Here is a 27,947-nt window from a genome sequence, read left to right on the forward strand (position 1 = left end):
CAAGGGCTGCGTGGCTGGGATATCTGGTCACTGGACTTTAAGGCTTACTTGTTGATAGGAAAGATCTGGGCCTACCTACCCTCTTCAGTTGTTTCTGTGAACATCTGTCAGTTTGTGCTGGGCTAATCTCCTTAGAGCCCCACCATCCTGCTTCGGGTTGAATGACTTTACTAGGCTCAGTCCTGAGGCTGCTTTTCCATGGGCAGACAGGTGGTCCATGGCAGGAAAGGTATGCCAAGGAGAGGTGGCTGGGGCACGGGTCTCTGAATCCAGTCCTGTAATGAAGCTCTCCAGCCCCTCAGGTGATGCCCTCTCGCACCAAAGCAATTGCAAGAAGAGAGGACGCGAGCTCAGATACAAAGCAGTATTTATACATTTATTTATATATGTATATTCCTTCAGAAAAGGACAATCCAGGGAGACAGGGAGCAAGCAGGCCTCGGCTTTCCTCTGCCCACCTCAGAGTCAGACTGGGTACGTGATAAATATGAGTCAGCGCTGGCTCAGGGAGAAGCCTGGGAGTTAGGGGCGCTCTGTGCATGCACGCATCACTAAGGGGATGTGTGGGCAGGGGCTCTGCTGGGAAGCCTTATGTACAGCTTGAAGCTAGGAGGGAATTAGCCCAGGGCCTGCAGGAGTACATGCCAGAGAGGAGAGAGGAAGGGAGGGTGGCCAGGGGGACCTCCGGAGGGCTGGCCCGGCAGATCGCCTCCAGCCGGTGGCCCCTCACCTTCCCTGAAGCCCTTTTATACCTTGGGCTTAAGGCAACTTTGGTCCAGGGTTGACCCCCTCAAGCAGCTTGGAGCCCGGACTTGACCCCAATTCTTGCACTGAGGACCCTTCCTCAGGCATGGCTGAACAGCCAGCTGCCATGGGACCCGGGCTCTCTGTGTCCAGATGGACTCCAGGGGGCAGCGGAGGGTCACTTTCCAGTTAAGGACTGAGGGGCTGCAATCCAAGAACACCCCTCTAGTGAGGAAACCCCATCATCCGGTTCGTGGACATGGGGTTAAGCAGTTGAAGGCACTGTTGGCAGGAGGCACGGGAGTCGTACAGTTCCTATGGCAGAAGGAGGTGGCGCCACGTGGGGGGTACAAGGCTGCAAGGGAACCCTGCTGTCCTTGAGCCCCTCGGGAGTTTCCCTGTCCTGAAGATAAGTGCTTTGAGATCTGTGGCAGAAGAGGGCCCCCAGCTCCCACTCAGAGCAGAGAACGAGAAGTCGGAGAGCAGCAAGGCCTCGTTCCCAAAGAGATGGCAAGACATCCACAGGGCAAGGACGGCCACTCCCTGGCCCGCTTCTGACCCCAACGCAGAGGTGGCTAAGTGACTGCCACGCTCTCCTATGAGCCTGCCTGTGGCCTCAGAATGTTCTGGGGCCCTGGTAAGGAAATGGTGAATGAAGTTGGCACTTGATAAGAAACGTCTTCCTAAGCCGAAACCCACCACTCTGCTCCTGGCAGAGGTGGGCACTGTTGAGCCTTTCCAGCCTGACTCCAAGCCTAGCAAAAGGTGCCTCTAGATTTCGGAGACAAGGTCACTGGCAGGCCAGAGTGGAGGGAGAAGCCAGCCTTGCACTGGGATGCAATGGGTGGCCAAGGTTCCTCGCAGGGACCAGTGCTGCAGCCCTGTCGTGGTGGGTGTCGCCCCAAAGCTCCAGCCTTCCGCCCCTTCTGGCCCTGGTTTAAGTGCATTTAGTGATGACCTCATTAATGACAGTTATTTGCATCCACCCACCAGCCCAGGCCCGGCTGACTGCTTGCAGGGATTCCTGCTCCTCTGCTCAGAGAGAATGACGGGCCACAGTGCGCTCTAGGAGCCCCCAGGAATGCAGGTTGTCCCCTTTGAGGACATGCCAAGTTCAGGGTGCAGGGTTTACCTGGCTTACTGCCTCCCTCCCCTGAGGCCTGCACAGGACTGGGGGTGGTTTCATCAGGCACAGTCGTCTCCAGCCCTGTGGGGCTGATCTTGGCTGCCCTGGGAATGCCTGGGACCAAGCTCTTAAAGCTTAGAATGCCAAGTCTAGAGTAACAGTCAAACCCAAAAGGTCCACTACCCAGCCATCCCCTGGGGAACAGCACCAAGGGCTGTCTGTTCAAGATGGACTCTGGGGTCCAGCCAGGTCTTGTAGGGGTGGGCCCAAGTTCCTGGCGGGTCTTTCCTCCCACCTCAGAAGCGGAGGCAGGGAGGGTGGATCCTAGTAAGTCAGGGCCACAGCTGCCCCCTGCCCCCTGCCAGCCAGTGGGTCTAGACCTCCTGGGTAGAGGTGGTGGCAGGCAGGCTCAGGACATGGATTATTTGTCTCTCCCACTCCCTCTCATCGAGGGCCACCAGCAGGCACAGCTGCTCCAGTGTGAAGACTTCCAGTTTCCCCAGTCAGGGAGGTCTGTGAGGGCGAGCGGCCGAGAGCTGGGCAGCCGCAGGCTCCAGTGTTACACCATGACATCCAGTGTGGAGGGCAGAGACCTGGCCCAGTACGCATGCGCAGCTAGTCACAAAGGCGGTAGAAGTGGAAGTAGTAGTCTGTGGCTGGCTGTGTGAGGGCTTCTGAGCTGCAGTTGGCCTGGCCCTGGGTGGAAGGGCAGTGGGACAGGTGAGGTAGCTCTAGGGGTACAGGTAGGTGACCCTTCTGTTGATAAGCCTTGCCCTAGACTCTGCAGAGCCCCCGTACCTTTCCCCTAAGCCCCACCCTGCACCCAGAGACCTTGGGGCAAGGTGGCCATGCTCACCAGCAGTGCCACTCGGAAGTGGTAGGTGAATTCACGGAAGGACAGGATGGTTACTGGCCACTGATGGCAGGTGCCCTGGAGAAAAAGGCGGGGGGCGGGGGGGCGGTCAGAGCACTCCTGGTCCCATCCCAACCAGCATCCTGCTCACTGGGATGTGCAGTGTGTTTATGTGAAGAACAAAGTGCTACAAAGAGGACAGGATGATGTTCTGCTTTGTGGAGCAGCAGCAGCCACATTCTGCGCATACACCTCGTACCGCCAAGTCCACTGTCACCTTCCACTGTTCCCTCACCCCTGTACTCCTGGAAGTACCTCATGAAGCCTGTCTTTACAGATAAGGAAACTGAGTCACTTGTCTGGGGAGATGTAGGGCTAGAGTTCAACCCCAAGCCTGTCTGTCTCTTCCTGGTAAAGTGGCTGGCCTGCCCCCGACCTGAGACTTCGGCTTGGCTCTGCTATGTGGGTTCAGATCCAAGCTCCATGTCTAGCAAGGGGCCAGCTGGCAGCCCCTCTACTCTTTGTTCTCCCTGCCTCTGTCCTGCACTCCATTGTAACTTGTTTTTTTACCAAGATTTTTGTCCCTCACTAGAAAACACATTCCTAGAGGCCAATACCCAGATGTGTTTGTTTCACCTCTGTATCTGAGCTGGAAGCACAGGGCCTGAGTCAGGCCTCAATGAATACTGACTCACCAAATCCTTTACCTCCTGTAATTAATCCGATGGCCTTTTGGGCTAAGGAGAAGCCAGAGTGTCCAGGTTGTAAGTGTGGCCAGTGGGGAGCCTGGACAGTGCTGGTCCAGCCTTCCAGGAGGCAGCCCTCTGCTGCGGCCTGAGGGCTCTGCGAACACTGCACCTCTGCCCGCCTTCCCTGGCACCCACCGCCTGGGATACCAGCAGCAGCTCTATCTCCATCCTTGCACTCATCACACTAGCCCTCGCGAACTGCCTTCCTCCCTGGGGATCTGCCGTGATAGAGATGCTCCTGTGCCACCAACATGTGTCTACACCTCCCTTCCTTAGGCCAAGGCCCAGGCCTCAAGGGCCCCTGGCGGACACCCAGCTCCCTCTCCTCAGGCCCTGAAGACATCGTTCAGGAAGAGGCCTGGCCGGCCTGTTCCCCAGCCGCCCCTACCTGGGTGTCCTGGTGGGGGTGCAGAGTCTGCAGAAAGCCCCCCTCCTCACATGGCTCCTCCTTTGCCGTCAGACTGCACAGCACCACGGACACGGGGGAAGAGGCGCTGGGGAAAGGCCCAGATATCAGGGAGTGGGGCTCCTGAGTCACCCCAACCCCATCCCTGGAATGAGTACCACCCAGCCGGTAAATCACACGGAACATGAGGCCTGGGGCGGGACACAGCCCTGCCCTCCCCACCCACAGCCATGGAACCACAAGGCAGCATCACAGGCCAGGCCCACCATGTAGCAACAGGCTGGACTCTGATAGGCCTTTCTGTGGCTCTGGGCGGGGCCTCTTCCCATTCTCCTCCCTCCATCCCCTCTTCACTTACTTCATCTGCAGGGTCAAGGTGAGGTGCAGTGGGGTGCTGCTGCTGACAGGGATGTGGTAGGTGAAGTTTCCCGGCCTGAAGGGGCAAAGATGGGGGCCTCAGCCTCCATCTGCACTGGAGCCTTTCAGATGACCAGAAAGGGGCTGCCCTGCCTTGTGGGGGGACTCCCCTGAGGGCACAGGCTTGTGTCACCTGAGGCCTCTCTGGAGGGACAGGAAGGAGCCAAGCCTACCTGCAGTGATCCTCTGCTGTGCAGTACTGGGAGGTGATGGGCATGGAATTCTCCAGCAACTGGATGGAGGTCAGGGAGGGCACTAGGGCTGCAACAGCCAGGAAGGGGACAAAACGGGACACACACACAAAATGTCAGGTGTTTTCTCACAAGACTTGGATCAGACACTTACACCTTAGTGTGAATAAGCACCAGGTTCTTTCTAGACCACCACAATGTCTGGGGTCACTGCATGTCCCTTTTTCAACAGCCCTAGAAGCAGGTAGTTGCCATGAGCTAGAGGTATGCCTCCTCCTCAGAACCAGAAGGCTGGGAATCAGGAAGAGAGCTTTACGTCCCTGGACTGTGGTAGGTGGAAGTCAGTTCATAGACCTCTCTCTGTTCCTGCCTGTGCTCACTCTCCAACTCTAGGTTCAATGGTGGTACCTTGGGAGTCTGAGGGACTCAGCCAGGAAGGAGCACTGCAGACAAATCAGGCTGTTCCCTGCCACACAGCCCCCTGGAACATCTACCAGCCCACCCCTGCTAGTGTCCTTCACCGAGCAAACCCCCCAGCTTGGCTGGCTGATGTCAGACTGAAGCATGCAGTGTGAGGTGAGGCGGGGAGGCGGGGGTTTCTTGTCCATCTCACTTCACCCCTGGATTTGCTGCCACCTGACTTCTAGCTGGGAAGGTAGGACTGCTGGCCTCTGAATAATTGCTGGATTCAGCACATTTTCAGCTCACTGAGGCCCAACCCAAGGACCCCAAGCAGGACCCAGAGTGCCTGAGCTGAGCAGCTAAGGGCAGGTAGCAGACACAGATGAGATGGAAGGTGCCTGTCCCACTTTGGGGCAAACCTCCAGTGTCCTTCAAAGAGCTCCAGCGGCACCTCCTGTAAGGCAGCCTTCCCTGGTCCCCTCCCTCCGTGGTCTAGATGACATGCTCTCCCCACTCCCAAGCCAGTCCCTGCACATAGCCTTGTCCTGCCATGGAGTCATATCTCCATCTGTGCGAGCTCTCTGGGGCAGGGCCACATCTCCGTTGACTGCTGCCAGCAGTGCTGGGCTCCCAGAAACCTCTGCCTCTGCAGCCTCTACCCCCTGCGGCTTCCCCAGCACTTTGAACTTCCTCTGCAAGCCACGAGTTCCAAGCTTTGGTTTTTAAGCCACAAAAGCCACCAAATGATGGCGTTAAGACTTGAATCCTAGCTCAGTGCTGCTGGCTAAGGGGCTGGTCCCTCTGCAGCCCAGGCAACCTCCGTGCCTCAGGAGGCCAGTCTGAACACTTCTACAACCAAGTCTTCTACAACCAAAGGTTGGAGCCAAGCGCTGGTGGCTCAGGCCTGCAATCCTAGTTCCTCAAGAGGCTGAGATCTGAGGAAATAGAAAAGTCCTTGAGACTCTTAAGCAAAAGGCTGAAAGTGGAGCCTTGGCTTTAAATAGTAGAGTGCCAGCTTTGAGAATAAAAAAAAACAAGTGAGAGTGCAGAGTTCAAGCCCTAGTACACACACACACACACACACACACACACACACACACACACACACACACACACAGAGAGAGAGAGAGAGAGGCTGGAAAAGCTGGGAGGACCTGGGACAGCACTTTCCTCTCTGGCACAGTGACAAATGAGCCAGGGCCAGGTGCTTGGCTGCTGCTTGGACAAATCCACCCCATGGGTCTCTGTCTGTGTCCTCACCTGGACAATGACAATTCCTTTCTCAAAGTGGCTGAATAGAGCAACATTAGGCTCCTGCCTGATTCCTGGCGTTTAGTACACGCTCAGTAAAGGTATGCTGACTGCCAGTTCTGTGCTCAGGCAGCCTGGTGACTGGGCTGAAATGGGGCCCTGGCCACTGAGCCCTGCTAGGCTGGGCTGGGAAGTGTTGGGGTGCAGTGTGTACCTGGCTGGGCCTGGGTCTGAGTGGGCAGAGCAGAGCCAGCGCTCGGCTGGGGGGCTCCTCGGCGGGCCCGACCATGGAGACCCAGGCTGGGGCTGTTCTTGGCCTTGCCTGGTCCCCCGGGGAAAGGGACTGCAGGGCTCGCCACAGGCTCCAGGCTCTTGGGATGCTTGAAATGGCCAATGCCATTGGCTGAAATCCCCCAGGACTTGGCTTTGATGTTGGTGACGGGCAGTGGGGCCATCTGGCTGGAGCCTGTGAACAGAACCAGAGACAGGCTGAGAAGAAGGGGTGCAGCTGCCTTCTGTCCAGCTGTCTTTGTGAACCCCATGTGTCTCTTGGTCTTCTTAGGGAGACTCCTCCAGCTTTTTTCCAGCCCACATTCTGGTCTTTAGGAGATCTTCCCATCAACGAGTCTTTGGGGCCTTTCTCTGGTTGCAGGTGACCCGAGGTAGCCATACCTGAGTGGTTGGTGGCAGGGCTGGGGCTGACGCTGGGAAGCAGGTTAAAGCTGGGGCCGAGGCTCGGTTCCGAGGCAGGGCTGGGGGTGGGTGCAGAGCAGCAGACAATAGGGCAGGGGTGGCTGGAGCACAGGTCCAAGGTGCGGAGAGGCGGACTTGGGGCTGAGCTGGTTGGGCTGGTGGTAACTGAGGAAGCCAGCGGCTATATGAGCTGGAGGGGAGCAGCACTGTGCCCACCAACAACAGAGCCGCCCATCCCACCCCATCTTCAGCCCTCAGCCCTGTCCAGGCACACACCCAACAGCAAGGACGGCTGTACGCCTGGGAGCCCGGTGGTCACAGGAGACTGTCGGAGCTGAGTGGCTCCAAGGCTCTGGCTGGACCTGCTGGGGAAGGGTGGGCTGAGCTCAGAGAGGCTGGGGGCAGGCCTGGAGTCCCAGGGATGGAGGAGGAGGTAGAGGGCAGGTGGAAAGGAGGCAGGAAGAAGGGCCCAGGAGTCAGAGGAGGATGGGTAGTGGGTCAGACACATACCATGGGCACATGGCCTCACTCCCCCCAGGGTGCTGGGGCCGGAGCAGGGCCAGAAGACAGGAAGTAGACACGGCAAAAGAGCTAAGGGGCAACAGAGAGACCAAGAGGGTGACAGGCCAGGGAGGAGAGAGAGAAGATGCAATCAGAAATGGTCCCTGCAGCTGGGAGTAAACAATGGTAGACAGAGCCTAAGGTCCTGCCCAGGGCCACCTTCCCTGTACCTCTTGTGTCTATGAGAGCCCTCCAAGATGGCCTGCCTGGAGGAGCAGGCCACAGGGGGACTGGGATTGGCTGCCCAACCTCCAGGGAGATCCTCCCTCCCACCTCACCAGATCTATAGTGGGCTATGAGTGGTGTGAAACCTCTTCAGATAGCATCATGGTGCCCGTGGCCGGCCCTAGACTGCCCCCCCAAAGCCCCACCTGGCCTCCAGAGACATACCCATCTGCATCCACCAAGTCCTCCTCAGCACGCAGGCTCAGCACATACAGTGTGGACATGGACACCACGCTGGGAGCCACAGAACAGGGTCACAGTCAGAGCTGGAGTGGCCCTCCAGCTCCTAGGGCCCCTGTGGTCCTGAGCCCCAGGCGCTGGGCTCTCAGCTGTGAGTGGATCTCCCCATCCCGAGAAGGGGAGACACGAGAGGGGCAGTCTACCTTCCCCAGCCCTCCCCAAACCACCCCTACCCGCCCCCCCCCAGGGCCTGACTGCGGCTGACCCCACTGGGCAGTGCTTCTGGGGAGCTAAGTCACCTGAAGGCCATGACCACCACCAGGGCGATAATGGTTCCCTGCAGGAAGCGCTGACTGATGCAAGCCTGGTCGGGGACTACTGAGGATGCCTGAGGACCCAGAGGAGAAGAAAAGCAGAAGAGACAGATTTAGGGTGCCTGCTGCTCCACCCAAGCCTAGTGTCATGTTCCCCGAGGTGAGGCAGAGAGGAGGAGGCAGAAAGAGGCTAGAGGGCATTGGTGAGGCTGCAGAGGTACCAGCTGGAAAGGGAAATGGGGAAACACCAGTCCTCTCTGCCCACCCCCCTTTACCTTGCTGGCCACTTTGGGGGGCCTCTTCTTGTGGGGAACGCTGCCTGCTCGGCTAAATTGGCTCCCTGCGTGACTGCAGCAAGAAAACCAAGGTCAAAGGTGCCTCTGAAAAGGGGGGGTCTCCCCCCTTCCCACTCCAAGCCAGGCCCCCACCTGAAGGCGCTGGAGCTGCCTGTGGACTTGAGGCTGTCTAGGCGCCGCAGTTTGGCCAGCCTGTGGCTCCAGCGCTCCAGCTCGTCGATGCGCGTCTCTAGGTTGTCTGTGAGCTTGCAGAGCTCCTTCACAGCCCCCACGTTCTCCATGAAGATGCGCTCCTGCCGGGATGATGGGCTGTCAGGGCTCGCAGCCTGGGAGCCATCGGCTGCAGACTGTCCCACAGCCACAGAAACCTGATCTGGGCATGGGCCTCTCCATCCCGGCCCTACAGAATCCCTCCTGCCCAGGCCGTCCTGACTGCCTGAAGAACCCCACACTTCTTTTGTCAGTCTTGGGGCCTGAACTCTGGGCCTGGGCACTGTCCCTTAGCTCTTCAGCTCAAAGCTAGTGCTCTACCACTTGAGCCACAGCATCACTTCCGGCCTTTTCTGCTAATGTGGTGCTGAGGAATTGAACCCAGGACCTCACTCATGCTAAGGCAAGCACTCTACCATGGAACCACCTTCCTCCCCCCCCACCCCCCTCCCACTCTTCAGAGCCAGAGCGCTGCCCTTCAGAGCCTTGGCCCTGCAACCGACCACCTCTGGGCCACCTTTTTGGGCACTTGACTATTTGGGAGGGTGGAGAGGGGGGTAAAACAAGTCCTATGTCTCCTGGGTGCACAGTTTTGTGCCACATAAGGGGTGTAGTCGGGGGGGGGGTGAATTCAGTGGCGGTGCACTTGCCTGGCACGTGTGAGGTTTGATCCCCAACATGCCAGAAGATAAATACACCCTACATTCAGGCCTTGAGACCAAAGTGTCAATGTCTTATTGACACGTGGGGCGGGGAGGGGGTGAATGACCTTTAGCTCGATCCCTATTGTTCTCAACCTTGAATGTTTGCCTCTTCTTCTGTGGGGGCAAGGAGAGGGGTCCTCCTCCACCACAGTGCCCTTGGGCCCCTTCTGTTCCCCATCCAGCCCACCTTGTTCACTACCAGGAAGTTCTCTATGGTTTTCCCATTGGCAAAGACCACGTCTCCTGTGTCCTTCACCGCCTCCGGCAGGATCTCCTTCACCTCCTGGGCGATGACACCTGGGGAGAGACCCACCAGGGGTTGGGTAGGGGCTGTCCACAGCTCTCCAGAGTAAGAATGGGGTGGTTGGTCTGGAGGGTTGGGTCTTGGAACCCTGGAGCTGTGGGGCTCCCTCAGACAGCCCAGCACCCACAGGGCCAGGCTTGGGGCTCCTGGGTCAGGTAGGATCCTGGAAGTAGGGGTCCTAGGAGAAGGGACAGGGTTCTGGGAGGATGGAGGCAGGATTCTGGGAAGTAGGGCAAGCAGGGCAACGATCTGGGGCCATGGTCCTCTGTGCTGGTCAAGAGGTGAGGTTCCAGGACCTGGTGGACGTAGTTTCCTAGGGACTTCTAGAGGCAGAATTCCAGGGGTCAAGGGACAGGGTTTCTGGAAGCAGGGTTTCAGGGGACAGAAGGGCTAGAGCCTGTGGGCAGAGGCCCAAGCTCACTGGGTTTCCAGTCCCCAACCCACACCCAGCAGGTCCCTACCAGTCTCTGGTGTGGTGGCCTCAATGCCTGCGCTGGCGGCAAACTCGGGCTTATATCTGTAGTGTACCAGCCGCATGCGGGAGATCCTCTTCAGCTGCTCTGTGGTGTCCACCTGCCAGGAAACCAGGCCCAGATCGAACCCTCCCTCTCGAGGTCATCCTGAGCGGGGCCCCGAAGGGAGGTAAGTGGGGGACTATACTGTGCAGGGGAGATCCTGCTGCTGGGATCACAGGATGAGCCCCAAGGGCAGCCTCCCCTACCCCTACCCCGGCAGCTGTCCTTCCACCCCGCCCCGCCCCTTCTGGAGCCCCGCCCCCACCTCCTGCACGTGCTCCTTGGCCCGCAGGTCTGAGGGGTGCATGAGTGAGCCCATGACCTTGACGTTGCCATGCACAACCAATGCCTCGTCCGGTCGATCGGTGTTGATGCCCACTCGGCCGTGGTGGAAGACGGTGTCGGGCACCTGTGCCCGCTGCCACAGCACATCACTGTCGCTCTCAAACTGGCCCGGATTAGAGGCCTAAGACAAGTTGGGGCTGATTCAGTCCTGGGGGATCCGGAGCCTGCAGAGCCTCAGAGGAAGAACCCCACCCACCACCACCCCTCCTACTCCCGCCCAGGTCTCCTGGCTCCACCATGCCCAACTTAAGCTGTCCAGCACCCAGGAAGTGACCAGGACTGAGCCACCAACACGCTCTCCTGTGGGGGAAACATTGCTACCCACAGAGGATGACACAGTCAGGTCACAGCCAGTGACATTCAAATACTGTCTTAGTTCCCTCTGGAGAGGCTTCTGCCCTTACCCGCACAATGATGCGCTCTGAGATCTGAGCGGCCAGCGTGTAGTTCTGGTTCTGCGCATGTGCCTGGAGAGCTACCACCAGCATGAAGTACCTGGGACGTGCGGGGGGCGGGGGGGGGCGGTGGAGGGAGGATAGAGACAGTCGGTGTTCTACCCATCTACCCCCGCCACCCTTCCAGGGCCAGGTGTGAAGTAGACATGGATCCCCGTTCTCGTCCGCTTACCCCTCCTCCCCCCCCAAAAGGTGTAGACATTAACCTGGCGCCCTGCAGGAGGAGAAACCTGAGCTTCCAGTAGAGGGCAGAAATCCCCCAAGGATGCACAGTCTGGAACCCACAGAGCAGCTCCTGAGTGGAGCTGCCAGGCCTCTGTGGTCCCAACCCTAGGTCAGGGGCGAGCTCTGTAAAGGGTGACACAGGGCAGTCTGGAAGCCCTGGGCCTGGCATGCTCCTAGGTGAAATAGCTCTGGTTGCATCCTGGGGTCTGGGGGCTCCGAGTCAGAGCCAGCTGCTCACCTCTGGTCAGGGTTGGGCTTGCCCTTCTTGCGCATGTTGTTGGCGGTGGTCTCGCTGAAGTGCAGCCGCCCCACGGTCACCTTGGTGACCTGCTCAGGGGGCAGATTGACCCTGAAGAGAAGAGACAGCATGATCAGAAGGGCTGGGGGACCAGAAGGGAAGCAGCCAAGAGCTGGGCAGTGGAGGGGGACCCAGGCTGGGAGCAAGCAGTGTTCCCCTGTGACGAACCCTCTAGTTCTTAAGCTCTAGGGCAGGCCCTGTGGGCACCATGGGGATGGGAGGGGAGGGTCACTCACGTGACAGGGTTGAAAGGCCGCTTGCTCCGGTCAGACTGAGACTGCTCAATATTGATGGACTGGTTTAGGGCTTCCAGCTGTGGAAGACGGAGCCCAAAGACATCACGGCTAAGGCCCGGGGCTTAGCCCTGCCCTGGTTACCTTCTCAGCCCAGGCCTAGCTGGAACCCATGAGGGAACAGCCTCGCTTCACCAAACTTAGCCACACCCCTCTCCACCCTCCCTACTCCCCCACTTAGAGTGCACACACAGCCTCTGTACCCCCCACCCACAGCACACTACTGCGCCCACATCTGCACAACAACACAGACGTCCCCATGGCAATGATACCTCTTACAGACACACCCATTTAATTTCCTACGCTTCTTCAAGCTTGCTTCCTCCTCCATCCCCTCCACAGCTGTACCCCCCCATCTCACACCCCAGACCCCTGCCTCTGAAACCTTTTCCCCACAACCATAGCCCCACCACCTTTCCATGGGCACCCACCGAGCCATGCCAATATATATACCAGGCCCATCTGGAGACACCATGAAAGAGCTAGTCATGTCCTCAGGCAGGCCAGTGTGGAGCCTGCCAGGAGCAATGGGATGGGGTGCTGGGAAGATATCCCAGGGAAAGGGAGAGGCATGAAAGAAGGTAGCAGCTGTGGGCATGAAGGGCAGGGCACAGCTGGAATGAAGGCACACGGTAGATGAGCACAGATGGCTGCTGGCTGGGGATGCAGATTTGGGACTCCCAGGATAGAAAGGAAGCAGGTGTAAGAGGGAGAGGGCTAGGAAGCCCGGCATCTTGTCAGTACAAGGAAGAAGTGGAGCCAGGCGCCATGGCTCACACCTGTAATCCCAACTACTCAAGAGGCTGGAATCTGAGGATCACAGTTTGAAGCTCATCTGGACAGGAAAGTCTGTAAGACTTTTATCTCCAATTAACCAACAAAAAGTTGGAAGTGGAGCCGTGGCTCAAGTGGTAGAGTGCTAGCCTTGAGAGGAAAATAGAGCTCAGGAACAGTGCCTAGGCCTGGAGTTTAAGCTCTAGTACAGACAGACAGACAGACAGACAGACAGACAGACAGATACACACACACACACACACACACACACACTCACACACACAGTGGAGGACTGGGAATATGGCTTAGTGGTAGAGTGCTTGCCTAGCATGCATGAAACCCTGGGTTCAATTCCTCAGTACCACATACACAGAAAAAGCTGGGAGTCGTGCTGTGGCTCAAGGGGTAGAGCACAGAGAGGCTCAGGGACAGAGCTCAGGCCCTGAGTTCAAACCCCAGGCCCAGCAAGAGGCGGGGTGGGGAAGACTAAGGTAGGGTGGTATATAGGCACAGGCACCCCATGTGCTCCCCATATCCTGGAACCTCTCAGTGCGTGCGCATCCTGACCCTCATCTCCTTCCAAACCCCAAACCTGCCTTCACTCCATGCAGCTTCAGGTAGAAGCAGTCGAGGGGCTTGAGGCCTTCCGGCGTCTTGACGTACTTGGGCTCGCCCAGCATGCCGATGTACACTGTCACCTGGAAGTGGTTCTTCTTCTGGCACACGAAAGCGTCGTCACCCACCGAAAAGTTGAAGCCCTTGTCAGCATCCACGCGGTAAGTGAGCATAGGCCTGCGGGGGTGGCGGCCAGTGAGGGCACTCATCAGAAGGCCCCTGAAGCCCCTTGGGGACATCATACTTGGCTGTTTCCGCCTGTAACCCCCTCCCTCATGGGCGATGGGGTGAGAGGGGCTGCGTCTGCAGAACCTCACTGAACCTGACAGCTGGTTGCCATGGGAACGGTGGAACCAGGCGCCGGCTCCGCCATACACCAGCCCCAGCCCACCAGCTTGCTCAAGCCCCCAGACACCCTCATTCCGACTCCCTCTGCTCTGCCTTGTAAGGAGAGGGGCCACTTCGGGACTCCCCCACAGGCTGAAGCTTGCCATCTGTTGCTGCCAGTGTTCCGAGTCTGACCCTCCTCAGGGAACCCCCAGGTGGCAGCAGAGAGGGTGACTGCTGGCTCAGCGCATCTTCCCCCAGGTGCCCCAGACAGTTTCCAGGAGTGCCTGGAGGAAGCTGGGCAGGAAGAAGGTGCCCAGCTAGGGGAGGAGGGCTAGGGGCCTGGCCAGGGTCTACAGGAAGGCCTGGGGCCCGTACCGCTTCCCACAGGCTCAGCACCTGGCTCAGCTAGCAAAGTGTTCAAAAAGTGCCCAGGTCACACCGCCCCTCCCCACCTCATCTCTCCCCCCCCCACCCCCACCTGACCCATTCCGGGTCTCAGGGGTTGGCCCAAGAAATGTGGAGGTGACAGGAGGGGATTCTTCCCCGGGCGTGGGCAGGGCACTGTGCAAACCGCTCCCCAGACCTCCTAAGTCAATTCAGCCACCATAGGAAGCAGATACCCCCTTCCCAGCCCCGGAAGAATCCCACAGCCTGGGCGCCCAGCTCCTGGAGGCTGGAGTGGCCAAGGCCACTGTGGTGGTGAGAGGGTCACCTTGTTATGCCTCTGGCCTGGGGAAGCGAGGGGAGTGGGCAGTGGGGCCCAATGGGGCTGGGAATTGGGAACCATTGGGACTTGATGGTAGGCCAGGGATGCCCAGGCAGCCTCTGACCCAGTCTTCCCCCATGTCCTCCCTCCATAGGGAGGGGGCTGCTGGAGGGGCCCTCCCCACTCCCACTCCACTTCCTGTTACCTTTCTGGAATGCAGGAGCAGAGGGTGGAGAAGGAAGGGAGGGAGGAGCCAGACCCAACACAACCCCGCCCACCTCCTCCTGACTTGGCTCCCACAACCCGCCCTGGCAGATAGATAACCTCTCCTTCAGGAGGCTGGGCCTAGCTAGGGGTCAGGCAGGCTGAGCACCAATCCTGGTTCCTCCTAGAGGAAAGCTCTTTCTGCCCACCCTGTACCCAGGGGCTCCCAGTCTCTGATTGAGAAACTCAGTGGGGCCCTGGGATGCCCCAAAATGAGGGCTGAGGTAGTGGGGGGCGGAGCGGTCACTCACAACTCCTTGTAGTTGGCATCGTACAATGTCGCCCACTTGTTCTGCTGATGTGGCTGCCACTTGATGGACTGGTAGTTAGGGTCCAGGTAGGAGCCGCTGAGGCTATCATTGTCCTGCAGGAGACCTAGACAGCAGGAACAAACACCCACATGGGCCCAGGTGACCAGGTCCCCACCCCCCCTCCCCCAATGCGAAGGTTGGCCAACCACGTACCTGGGGAGGGTGCACCTGGTGGGTGCCAAGGCGGTGTCTGGACCCGGGCGATGCTGAGGGGCAAGGAACCAGGGCCTGGTGAGAGTGGGCCCTGGGGTGGCCAGGGTGGGGACGGGGCCCGGGCGGGGTGCGGGGGCAGGGCTGTCATAGTGCCCGGCTCTTGCTTGATCATTCCATTCAACATCTGAGCATTGAGGGTGCTGGGGGGGGATTCGGAGTGTTTCCTCTTCTTGGAAGGGTGTGTGGGGAGCCTGGGGGACAGAGGTGTGCAACATGGTGACTACCTCTCCCTGAACTTCTTTCCCACTAGGAAGTACCCACACCTCAACCTGAGGAACCCTAATTCCTTAAGCTATGCTCCCCACATGGCTGGTGTTAGGGGCCACTCTTGGTGTCATTCTTAATTGTGTGGGGGGGTGGGGCGGGAGCATCTCCAGGGTTAGAAAGAGGCCAGAGGGCCAGACCGCAAAAGCCAGGGAGGAAGACCTTCTTTGGATCCAGGTAGAGGGAGCCTGGGGAAAAACGTTCACAGCCTGCAGGATCTTTCCTTGATAAAATTTCAATCATTGACAAAGGACTGCAGCAGGCAGGTAGAAGAGCCCCTAGTGTCTGGACTGAGTGTTCAGCCCCCAGGTTCAGGTCCTGGCTCTGCCCTTCCCCTGTTCCACGATCTGAGCAAGCCATTTCCCCCTCTCAGAACCTCAGTTTATCTATCTGTGAAACAAGGCAACCATTGGCAATTTGTGGTGGCTATAGGTCCTCAGAGGCACTGCTGGGCAGTGGGAATAACTATACCAGCCTCCACCTTATCGGCAGAGCCTCTGCCCTGCCTACCCCTTGTCCTTCCACCCTGATGAACCCAGACCCTCACCCTTCCACTGACCCCCACCCCCACCTTCCCAGGGCACCGCTGCCCAAGTCTTACTCTGCTCCGTGCTGCTGCAGCAGTTGGTGCAGCACCTGGGACTGCTGGGCATGGTGGAGATCGGTGGGCACCAGACCCTGCCCCATGGCAGCGTAGGGAGGGACGGGAGGCTCAGCCTTCATGTACAGGTCCCGCTGCAGGACAGGGTAGTGAGGTGGGGGTGGGGGCGGGCCGGGCAGGTGGGCTGGAGGTGGGGGCGGGTGCTCCAAGCGGGAAGCCACTCCCACGTGGCACAGGGTCTCAGGGGTTATGGTGCGCAGGAGATGGGGGTCTGCGGGAGAGATGGGGGGGTGGACATCAGAGACTGAACTCAACTGGTTTGGGGACACTTTCCTCCCTAGGCAAGATCTCATGCTTCTGCCCCCCTCCTAAGCCATACCTGGAGGCTGGGTTGCTACAGTCTGGGGAGAGAAGCAATTTCCTGGGCAGGGGGGGTGTCTGCCCTTCTCCCCATCCTAGTCAGCTTCCCCCCCCCCAGGGCTGATCAGGCTCAGCGTTCCTCCAGCCCCAAGTCCTCTCAGACCAGATCCTCTTGCCATAGTCCCCGAAAGGACTCTCCTGGGACCCCAGTGCTGTCCTCAGTCAAGACTCCTTCCTGCAGCAGCCTGGACCCTGGCTGGGGGTGGGGGGCCTGGGCCCCCAGCCCAAGGGGGGCCTGCAGCTCCCTTTGTTCCCCAGGAGGCATTCCAGGGATGTTTTGGTAAGATAAACAGAACTCTTGACCCCTCTTCAGGCTGCAGGGAGTCAGCTGCCCACGGTCATTCTGCTCTTGACCGCCTGGGGGCTGCTGCACACCCCCCCCAGCACCCGGTAAGGTGAGGGGGCCCAGCGGAGGGCAGGTCCATGATCAGTCTGCACCCGCAGCCTTCCCCAGCTGTCCACTTACCCCCGAAGGGCGCGTCCATCATGGCGCAGGCGGCCAGGCGGTGGCATCACCAGCAGAAGCAGGGCCCGGCTCCCCACCCGCCCATGGGGAAACAATAGCCCAGCGCCGGGGAGTATTTGACCAACGATAATCTGGGCCCATTGGGCAGCTGCTGGCCCCCTCCTGCCCTTCTCCCTCCCTCCCTCGATAAGGCCGCCCCAACCAGCCCCAACCACTTTGCCAAACCCAGAGGGGGAGGCGGTGCCTCTGGCTGGACTCACCATTCACCTGCTGGGGGGAGTAGGCCTCAGAGCCAGAGTCTGGGGGTGAGTCTGGCAGTGTGCTGCAGGGGGGGCCAGAGAGAAAGGCAGTTGGGCTAGCAGCAGAGCCCCCCTAGGCTTTAAGCTCTGGTGTGTGTATGGGGGGGGGTGTCCCAGACCTTCCATAGCTGCAGTACTGAGGTTTCCTCACACCTACCTCTGGCCCGGGGCTCAACTGTAGGTAAGGGGCTTCAGAGTCCTACCCAGAATCCCCTCAGACCAAATGGCCACTGTAGGCCTGTTAGTTACCAGGTCCCAGAAGACGATCTGGAGATTCAAAGTCACGGGTCCTGGCCGAGGGGCCAGGCCTACCTTCCCTTCTTGTACCCACCAAGGCCCTTCAGCTGCCTGGAGACATGAGGCCCTTGGAACTGGACCTGGGGTGGGGTTCACTGGGTCACCAGGGGCTGCCCTGCCAGAGGCGGTGTGGACTGGGCAGGGAGCCAGCTCTGCCAGGCCTGGGATTCTTTTTTTTTTTTCTTGTAAGTTTTGTTTTATCAGTGGTTCAGGAAAAACAACAAACTCGAGCAGCCCCAGAGGTCAACACGTCCTGCACAAATCCTATGCTTGCCCAGGGAGAGACTGTGGCCACCTGGGGTTCTCCAGCAATTTGGCCATCCCTGGCTCACAGGTCTGGAGAGCCTTCCCGTCACGGCAGTGCCCAGGGAACCAGCAGAAAGGCCAGTGAGCTGTCACAGACACAGCCCTGCTCCATCACAGGCCCAGCTCATTCCTGGACAAGCCCTCAACACCGCCTGGGTGGCCTCATTTACACTGAGTTCCGTGAGGGTGACAGAGGAAAGTGTCACACCCCCTCACCACAGCTTCGAGTCCTGCAGGCTTACCCCAGGGCTGTTCAGCTCCAAGGCCATCTCCCATCTGTCCCTGCACTTGGTAATCATGGCTTTGGCCTTCTCTAACATGCCACGCCTCCAGTCCCTGGATGATCAATACCCCAAGTCTGTAGGACCTTGTATTTTGTCCTCATAAAACCCTGCCATTGAACAGGGTACAGGTGGCTCATGCCTGTAATCCGAGCTACTCAGGAGGCTGAGATCTGGGATCTTGGTTCAAAGCCAACTGAGGCAGCATGGTCTGTGACTTTTCTTTCCAATTAATTAGCAAAAATCCAGAAGGGGAGCTGTGGCTTGAATTGCCAGCCTTGAGCATAAAGCTAAGGGACAGCACCTAGGACCTGAGTTCAAACCAACACACACACACATACAGAAAATATAACAACAACAACAACAACAAAAGCTGTAACTTCTCCTTATGCCTCTATTTGGTGGTGTTTGGTTTGATATTTCAAGGCTGGGGGATGAGCATAGCACGCAGGGCCATCGCTTTACCATCCCCAGCCCTGGGATCCCTCTTTCTCCACCACCACCTACAACAAGTACCTCCCTGGAGCAGGCTTGGCTTCAGGATCTCCAGAAGGCTTTGGACAAACCCCCCTTCTCCAGGAGCCACTGGAATCCTGCCACCAGGGGTAGTCAGGACCTCCAGAGCTAGCTCCTGGGGAAGGCAGATGAGCCCACACCACGGGAGGTATTTAGCACCTAGAAAATGCTTAGTAAACACTAGGATTCGGGCTTAGGGACTGCATCCTGGCCTCCCACAGCCAGTCTACCTTCTGCTGCAGCCCCAACCAAGCCTGCCCTCCATTTCTGTCCCCCATAAGCCAGGGTCTCAATCCACCCTCTCCCCACTTAAGACTTAACTTAATTTCCATCATGACCTTGTGGAGAAAACATAGGGGGCTCCCCTATGACCTGACATAGGTCAAAGGTCATAGGTCACCAGGACAGGACACTGGCAAATGGAGCCAGAGCCAAGGCTAGGGCTAGGGCTGGCACCAGCAATCTAGGCTTCTTCCACCAAGCCAGGTCCCTGACTCTGATCCAGGAAAACCAGAACTTTCCTAAGGTCCTTGAACCATTGAGCATGAACCTGGCGGCTGCCCTGGAGTCAGGCAGGGCTGGGTCAGAGATCTGGCTTGGATTCCTTGGAGAGCTAGGGGAGGATGGGCAGGACCTGGTTTTCTCAGGACAGAGCCCTGGCTCCACAAGCCTTTTTTGGGGCAGGGGAACTGTCTGAGCCACGGCCCACATTCTCTGGGTCACAGGAAATGTCAGCTAACTGTATGGGCGAGTAGACCAGTGGCCTGTGCCTGGTGTCCCATGGTTGTGCACGCGTGTGTAAAAGGTCCTGTGGCCAGACTCACCCTCTTGCTCCCCTCTGCACACTACTTTCAGAGACTTTTTTTTTTAGGTGATGGGTCTTGAACTCTGGCCCTGGGCGCTGTCCCTGAGCTCTTCAGCTCAAGGCTGAAGCGTTCTACCCCTTGAGCCACAGCGCCACTTCCAGCTTTTTCTGCTTATGTGGTGCTGAGGAATCAAACCCAGAGCTGCATGCATGCTAGGCAAGCACTCTACCACTGAGCCACCTTCCCAGCCCCTCAGAGATTGTTTTTCTAGCATTTCTTTCAGCCCACATCCCTGCCCTGCTCTGAACACTTGTGTCTGCTGACTGCCTCAGAACAAAGCCCATGGTATCCCCTGCCTCAGCCGGGGGTCCCCCCATGCCCCAACTCCGTACAGGACAGCCTTATCCCCTAGGCTCTTTCCATCACAGATGCTGAACCCCTGAATCCTGTTCCCACCCACTTTCTGCCCGCACTCACCCTGGGGCATAGGGAGCCTTTGGCTCAGCCTTGATGGGGGGCCCAGAGCCCCCCAGGAAGGGCTTAGGAGCAGCCCCCATGCCATTGTTGTTGTTGCAGTTGAGTGGGGTGCTGTAGCTTGGGGGCGGGAGGGGGCCATGGCGCCCGGGGGAGGGTCCGCTTCCTGGGGGGCTCAGGTGGTGGAGCCCGCTGGAGCTGGGGATGGCAGGCTGCCCGTGGGGGAAGGAGGCCGCACTGGCCGGAGCCGCCATGTCAGGGAAGCAGCTGTGGGGAAGAGAGGAGGCTCAGTCCCCAGAGAACCCAGGGGGGAGCACCGGGAAAGGATGAGGACCCAGTCGGCCTCAGGGCCTGCACCATGGGGTCAGGGCAGAGCCAGGGTGACTCACAGGTCGGCAGCATCCTCCTTGCCGATGTATTCTTCTAGGATGCTGGTGTCGATGTTGGAGGGCTCCAGGGCACCGCTGATGTCATGGCCTGCAGGGTGAGGAATGGGCTGGGCTGAGGTGGCTCCCCATGGACCCCGAAGCCTTGGGCCCCAGCCTACTTCCTTCCAGGAGGAAGTCCCTCCACTCCCTCAGAAGCAAGTCCCAGCAGTATCCCAAGCCCTTCTGCCCTAGGTCTTCTTATAAGGGGCCGTGGAAGGTCTGCCACCCTGGGCGCTCAGACCCAGTACTCGCCAAGCCCTGTCCCCTGTGATGGGTTACAGGTGGCCCAGCTGTGGGTACGTGGAGGCACGAGGCCTAGTCTGGGGGGAGCACATACCTTGGAGGCCCAGAGACTAGAGGAGCCACTGCACCCTTGACTCCAGAATCAGGAATGCCTGATCCCAACCCACCCTCGGTAGGCAGGCCCACAGCCCAAATACCCCACATCGGGGAGGCAGAAGTCCCGATCACCTAGCCAGGCCTGGCATGGAGGCTCTCCCTCCTGGGCCTTCCCTGCTGGCCCTGGGCCCATGGTGGGGAGGGACTCAGAAAAGGTGGCCCAGGACTGCGGGGCATCATGAGGGAGGAGAGGGGGTGGTGCTGGCCTTTTTCTCTCCCAGGGTCACCTTGTGTGTGGGGGAGCTGGAGGGTGAGGTGATAAGGGGGCTGACGTGGGGAGATGCGTCAACCTTGATAATGGAAGGCGGCCCCACCCACGCCGCTGACCTGGGCTGGCCAGCTTCACCCAGGCAAAGGCCCGCCCATGCTCTCCTGGGATCTGGAGTCCGGGGTGGGCAACCCCAGGCTGGCTCCCCTGGGAACAGAGCTCAGACAGTTCAGGAACAAATCCCAGCTCAGCCACTCCCTGTCATGTGACCCTGGCAGGGGGGGAGGGGGGCAGGGCGGGTGGAGCCATGGTGAGCCTCAGTCTTCTCATTGGGAAAATGGGGGCATGGGCAGCTAGCACTTCCTTGGGCAGGAGAGATCTAGGTGATTTCTAGCACCCACTAGGAGCTCTGCAAATGGAATGGCTGTCCTTGCTTCCCTGCCTCCAGAGCTCTGGGGACCCCAAGCCCCCCACCCCTGTCCCCTCCCTTGGCCCCAGCTGGCATTTCAAGAATGCTGAGCCCCGCTTAGGTGATTAATGAGCAGTTAAGCCCTCCCAAGAGTCACGAGCTGCTCGCACAGGCCAGGCCCTCCTACTGACCCCCACCCGCTCACCCAGCTGGTAGCCGAGGTCACCCACCATGCATGACCCATGGCCGCACCCCGTGGAGCTGGGAAGGACCATTGGGTAGACCTACCTTCCAGTGCCCCACACCATCCTCCCTGGCAACCGCATGCCTGTTTCTTGAGCACCTACTGTGTGCTGCTTGCTTTTTGAGGCACGGGAGTTCACTGTGCCTGCACAGTACCTGCAAGCTCTTCATGTCCCATGTCACAGAGTTGTTTTTCAGTAGTGACCATGACCGTGATGGGGGGTGACAGGGATGTGGGGGCGGGTCCTAGTGACTGACAGGGCACTATTCTAAATGCAATACGCAGCTGACTTCCCAGACACCTCCATGCACTTGATCACTGTTCAGAGAGCTCAAGTCTTGCCCAAGACAGCACAGCAAAGAGAAATCAACTCCAGATACAGGGCCAGACTCTAGGGAAGAAGGTGTGGCAAGGTGAGGGCCCCCCCCCAACCTCTGCCCTGCCCACGTGGTCTGTCCCACCTAGTGGCTAGGAGGGAAGATCAAAAGCCCAAGATCTAAGAGTCAGGAAGAGGGACAGGAGCTCCTCCCCACCTCGCCCCCACCCCCACCACCCAAGCTGCAGGTTCTTGAGACTGAACTTGGAATGGAGAGTGAATGAATGATGGGCTGTTGCCGTCAGGATGCTGCTATTTATAACAGGCCCAGCCCTCAGTCTCCGGTTCCTCCTTCTCCTCCTCCTCCTCCTCCTCCTCCTCTTCCTCTGCTGGCCAGGAGCACTCCTAATCACCCCTAATCTCCCCCACGGGTGGGGGGCGGAGGTGGGGGCACAGGCAGAGGCATCCTGGGAGACCCTAACAAGAACCAGATGTGGCTGGGGGGAGGAGGGACCCTCCGTGCCAGGGGCCGGGAGGACCGAGGGGGGAGCAGGGGGCTGATGGCAGGGTGGGGGTGGGCCCAGGACTGGGGGAGATGCTGAAGGGCCTCCCAAGGCATGCTGACCCCCGCCTTCTTCTCTCTAGAAGCCTGCCTTGGAGGTCTGTCTTGTCTTTGACCCATGCTGTGTAGTTAGCCACTGGGCGGGGGGGGGGCAGCCCACCCCACAATCCACACTGGGGGTCTGTCGTAAACAGGGGCTTGCTGGAGACCAGGATTCAGAGGTGGGAGGGAGGTATAGTCCCTAGGGGACACTCTCAGGATGCCCCTCCCCACCAGGGCCAAAGTCCCGAGAATGTCACTGGATCTCATGAGGGCACTGCAGGCAGGAGGCTCAGTAGAGGCACAGGTTTACCCCAATCCTCAGGACACCCCCACAAGAAGCAGGCTGCTGAAGATGGCCCAAGGTCCCACAAACAGAAAGGGGCACCATAAGGCAGCCAACCACCAGCATCTCCACATCCTCCCTGCTTCAGACCCTCCAACAACTTCCCACCACTTGGGACAAACCCAGAGACCTTCCCTGTCCAAGGCCTGGCATGGTTGGCTCACTCCTTGAGCACAAACACTTCCTGCTAGCTTTCCTTCTGCACAACTCTCAGGAGTCCAGACCCTTCCCAGGCTAGGCCAAATACAAGCTCCACCACTGGGCCTTTGCACTTGTAACTCTCTCCGCTGCAAAAGGCAGACTCTCATTTCCTTCCATTTCCAGTGCCCCCCGGGGAAGATGCTCTGCCTGTCCCCTGCGCCTCGATTCTACTTTCCCATCAGATTGTCCACTCTTCTTCCCAGGTCATATTCCCTGGGAGGGTGAGTGTGCAGAGCGTGGCCAGTGTGCCCAGTTGGGACCATACCCTTTTTGTGGCTCATGGTTAATTTTCCTAACCAGCTCTCCTAGCAGGTGGGTGGCTTCTGCATTTTACAGATGAGGAAACTGAGGCCGAGGGTTGACACCTTGTGAATGGCTTCCAAGTCTAAGAGCTTGGCTATGTGCTCCCTCCTTTGGGGTGTAAGGATCTTAGCACACAGTAGGTATGCCCAAAGTACACCTGGAATGAGTGTGCCCAAGTGGGCAAGCTGGGGAACATGGCAGACCATGCTGGGCGGAGGGTCTGGGACTAAACAGAGCTCCTCCCATCCCGCTCCTTCCTGAGGCTGTTTATTACCTGCCTGGAACAGGAAACAGACACTGCCCCTTTCCAGGCAGGCTGGGGTCTGCGTTGGGGGGAAGTAGAGCCCTCCCTTTCTCTCCTCCTCCCTTTAAGGCCACCCAGCTGAGCAGGAGGGGTACGGAGGGGACCTAAGCCAGGTGCAGGACATGAGCAGCAGGACCCCAGGTGGTCCCTGCACACTAGACCCCTCCTTTCCTCCCCTCCTCGTGCTCATACCCCCCCCCAGCACCAGCTGTGGCTGCTGGCTGAGGCCCGGCCATTGTCCTGGGGGACGGGGGGAGGGTGGGGACCCGGCACAGTGGGAGGCTTGTGCCCTGCCCACCCCCTCCCCTGCCCCGTCAATGGGGCACTTGTCAATTCATGCCCAAACATGGCGGAAATCCCCTCTGCCACGTGGCCGTGGGCAGGGTGGGCAAAGACCTGAGCATGTAGGGGCCACAGGCCTGCTGGGTAAGTTTGCACTCAGGATGAACAGGGCATGGGGGCCCAAGCCTGGTCCTTGAGTGTCCCCTCAAGGCGTCTGAATCACAGAGGTGCCCTAGCTCCAAGCAGCCGCTGGGATCACACGCTGCCCACCTGGCACTGCTGTGCGGCCCTCAGAAAGGGACCTGACCACCCTGAGCCTCGGCTTCCTTTGGTCAAATGGAGTACATCGTGGGTGGGTTGGGGGTCCTGAGCCCAAAGGCTGCCTCTGCCTGGGCTCTATCTGTTTCTGAGTCTCTCAAAGCCCCTCCAGTTTGTCCAAGGCATGACTATACTATGCTGATCTTCTTCTAGTCTCTAGGCCATGACTCCAGATATTGTCCCCTGCCCAGTGGGTTAGCAGATGCCTGCAGTCCCTCCGCAATTACCCCAGTCACAGACAGCCCCCCACTGCTGTGGGTTGTCTCCTCACATTCACAGGCTCCTCTACAGCAGGGCTCAGAAGGGCTCTGGCCTCCCCTGATCGGGACTTTCTATCTTTATTGATGCGATCATGCCAGCAAGACTTTGCGTCTCTGCACCAAATTCTCCTCTTGGGCCCAAAAGCCATGCTTGAGAGAAGACATGGCTCTCCACTCATTGTCCCCTCAGATCTTCAAACCCAAGTCACACCTGTCTCCATTTCCTCCCGACTTCTCAACAAAATATCCAGCCGGCCTGCAGAGAGTCCAGGCTGCCTTCATGTCCCGGGTCCCCTGTCCTCAGGATGACACAAACTGACCTCACAGCTCCAAGACGCTCCCATGTCTCAGCTTAGATCAACCGAGGTCATCACCTGTGGCTGGTTCTTAGGGAACCTACACTTTCCCAGAACCTTCACTTACCTCTGGAAACCCCTACCCAAATTGCCCAAGGGGCCAACTTATATCCCCCCCACAATGCCTCTGACCCTCTGTCACAAGGCCCAGAACGGGAAGGCCACACACACGCTGTGTAGGCCCTGCCCACCACAGCGCACACCTCCACACGCACCAGGACCTCCACCCACCCAGGAGGTTTGCCTTATGTGTCAGGCAGAGAGCTGGGCTTGGGACTCAGCAGTAAATGAACCAGGCCAGACATGAGGCCCCAGGGAGCTGACACGCTAGAGGACAGATCAGATGACAAGACAGGTGAGGAGAGCCCAGGTGAGCCTGGCCCAGCCACCCCCTCCCCAAGACAGAGCTTCATAGTATGGACCAGGCCCCCCAGAAGGATTGCCCCTTCTTTTTCCCTTCCACTCCCCTCTCCACTGGCTGTGGGCAGGCCCTCTCCACTCCAGCTGCTAACAGATCCAAATGAGCAAATGGGTTTTAGGTGTAGCTATCCAAGCTACACTCCCCCCTCTCCAGCTCTTCCCTGCCTCCAACCAAAGGGGGCGGGGGCAGGGCATCAGGGGCCAATGTGGGGCTCTGGATGCATCCACCTAGGTCTCCTGTCCCACTGGAACAAGTTCTGCATCTCTGGGATGGAGGATGACATGGAGGGGACCAGAAACAGGCACCAGGGCCAGACTTGTCACAGTGCATGTGGAATGTACCCCAAAGGTGGAACGTGTTCCTCACACCCCCCAGAAAAAGGAGATCAGAAATGGGGGGTCCCTTGAAACACACAGTGCCAACTAACAGGGCCCAAGCCTGAGTCTGGGAGGGCACCATCCTGCCCTGTGGGACACAACACCTCTTGAGGCAGGGCACATAGCACAGAGCACCTGCCTCTGGTTCAGGCATCAGAGGCATAGCCAGGCTGGGCGCTGCAGGCTGCCTTATCCAATCTCACAGAAACCTCCAGAGGTGACCACTGAGGAGGATTACAAGTGAGCTCCCATTTTACAGATGAGAGGAGGAGGGGAAGAGGCTGAGCTAGCAGCGGCTCCCGCTGACCACCCAGCACAGGGACAAATCCAATCTGCTGTCTTTCCTGCGTCCAACCCACAGATCACCCACACCCAGCAATCGCGGGGACTGGAAATCTGGAGATGGGAGAGGAGCCCCTCACGGAGGGAAACTGAGGCCCAGAGGAATGGCTAGGCTCTGGGAAGGAGGAAAGAGGAAAATCAAGGGAGGCAGCCTAACTGGGCCAGGCAGGGCCACCCCAAGTTAATGATTCAGTTAATGATTTCTGCCCCAGCCTTATCGGGGAGGGCAAAGTCCAAGGGGAGCAACCAATCAGCAGCCCCCACTGGGCTGTTACCCAGCAGCCTCTGCTGCCAGCCTCCTCCCCCCACCACCCAGTGCTGTAACTCCTTAGGAGCTGAGGGAGGTGTTCCCAGGAAGAGGCCATTCTGCCTAGAGTGGCTTGTCTGTCCCCTTTTGCTTCTGCCAAAGGCCTCTCCCCAAGGATACTCTATTGAGACCCTCCCAAGAGTCAGGTTAGGCCCAAGGACAGGAGCTGGTGACACTACTCCCTGACCCTAGCTAACACTGATCTCCACAGGTGCGTCCCACAGCTGCGTCCCACAGCATACCCTCTACCCTAACACTTTGGTTCCAGTGTGGCCTCCATTGGTTGGGGCCATTTCCTGCACACCCTCTGGCCCACAGCTGGGTGTGGGGACTTGGGGACGAGTCAGACCCCTCAGGCATCTCCCCCTCGCCTGGCCCAGGGCCCGAGGGCTGGGTCTGGCAAATCAGCTCAGGGATGGGAGCTGGGACAGGAGCCCCCCTTGTCTCATCCCAACCCTGTTCCCCACTCCACTCACTTCCTCCTGGGTATACCACAGACAGACAGATAGAGAGGGTTCACACAGCCCGCCTCAGCCCACACTGCTGTAAGGTGGGAGCCTCTCAAACCATCAGGTAGCTTCCACTTGAGGCTTGGAGGCAAAGATGCTGTCCCCAACAAGTAGCCCCTCCCCTGGGCCCAGGTGGCAGAAGAGAGAGCTGGGGCCCGGTCAACTTGGGCTGACTGGCTAAGTCACCCTTCCTCTATGAGCCTCACTCTTGGCCCCTTGGAAAAAGGCTGACTCTGTACCTCACCCTGAGCAGTGCCGAGCCAGAGGTGTCTCTCAGACCCTGTTTGTGGGGCTCTGGAGAGCCAGCCCCCAATTGTCTGCCTTGTGTGTCCAATCACAGGCTATTTGTTGGATGTCTGAAAATGATCACACTGGAAACCCTCCTCGGATCCCATCCACTTCCTACACTTGCGGGGAACTGATGCCAGAGAAGGAGGTCGGCCAGGCCGCCCTTCAGACTCACTATGGGTGAGACCCAGGCCACCCCATCCAGCCTTGGGGACTCCAGAGATTGGATGGAGGGCCCCAAACCGTTAGTGGAGACCCAGCCTTCCCATCTAGAGGCTGGGAGGCAGCCCCAGAACTCAGTAGCTGTTACACCCTGGCTGCACGCCAGATTCCCAGCAGTTGCTGAGGCCCCTCCATACCCACCTGTGTTCTGGGGGTACCACTGCTCATCCCAGCCTCAAATCAGAGGCCGGCCCACCCCCTTCAGGCTCAGCCATCCCTACACTGTTCCCCCTCTTCTCAATACTGAGAGAGGGGGCTCACCAGGGCTGAAGGCACCATGACCACCTCTGCTTTTACAGGTGAGGAACAGAGTCCATAGAAGGCACAGGTTTTGCCCAGAGTCACACAGCCCTCATGGCCTTGCCAGTTAGGTGACGAGAAACACACCTATTCCTACACCCCGGTTACCTGCTGAGAGCCAGTGCATCCTGCCAGGAGGGTTCCCTCTGACAGCCCTGTGCCCGCCGGTCTGGGCTGCCCTGGCTTCTCTGGAGGGGATTAGCTGGATGGTCACAAGGGCCCGGCTGTACCAGCCTCGAGGGGGCTGCCCTGTCCCAGCCTCCCGCAAGAGGCCCAAAGCGCCTTAGTCCCCCAGTCTCCCATTACCCACCCAGCAGGCCCAGGCCCATGAGGAGGCACAGACAGCAGATCCAGTGTGTGCGTGTGTGTGGGGTCTTTGACATGATCACCCCTTCCTGTCTCCCGTCCCAGAGCCAAAAGCCTGAGGCCCTCTGTTCACAGTCTAAGTTGGAGCCACTGAGCTCACGAGGGGACGAGGTCAGGACCCAGGGGTCCCCAGCCCTGAG

At 58.9% G+C, this 27,947-nt stretch overlaps 1 protein-coding gene across 1 annotated transcript; it reads right to left on the reverse strand.

The window, feature by feature from the left end:
* Positions 1-1,065: 1,065 nt before the first annotated feature.
* Myrf (myelin regulatory factor) lies at positions 1,066-27,568 on the reverse strand. The gene is made up of 26 exons (XM_013029087.1): positions 27,550-27,568; positions 20,090-20,177; positions 19,704-19,967; positions 16,982-17,043; positions 15,836-16,106; positions 14,911-15,161; positions 14,698-14,821; positions 13,128-13,323; positions 11,701-11,777; positions 11,405-11,515; positions 10,891-10,981; positions 10,407-10,607; positions 10,088-10,199; positions 9,510-9,619; positions 8,541-8,701; positions 8,388-8,460; positions 8,098-8,186; positions 7,784-7,852; positions 7,109-7,197; positions 6,812-6,997; positions 6,354-6,605; positions 4,469-4,550; positions 4,237-4,311; positions 3,861-3,966; positions 2,727-2,801; positions 1,066-2,566 (listed from the first exon to the last, which is right to left on the reverse strand). The coding sequence occupies exons 1-26, from the start codon at positions 27,566-27,568 to the stop codon at positions 2,486-2,488; spliced, it is 3,315 nt and encodes a 1,104-aa protein (XP_012884541.1). The 3' UTR covers positions 1,066-2,485.
* Between the last annotated feature and the right edge of the window lie 379 nt (positions 27,569-27,947).

This window comes from Dipodomys ordii, unplaced genomic scaffold (assembly GCF_000151885.1).
Source record: "Dipodomys ordii isolate 6190 unplaced genomic scaffold, Dord_2.0 Scaffold117, whole genome shotgun sequence".
Taxonomy (NCBI): domain Eukaryota; kingdom Metazoa; phylum Chordata; class Mammalia; order Rodentia; family Heteromyidae; genus Dipodomys; species Dipodomys ordii.

Coding starts and splice junctions, on each gene's coding strand:
- Myrf (XM_013029087.1), bottom strand. Junction 11,516..11,700: donor CGGCCTTTCAACCCTGTCAC/GTGAGTGACCCT, acceptor TCTTCTCTTCAG/GGTCAATCTGCCCCCTGAGC. Junction 8,461..8,540: donor GGCAGCTCCAGCGCCTTCAG/GTGGGGGCCTGG, acceptor TTCTTGCTGCAG/TCACGCAGGGAGCCAATTTA.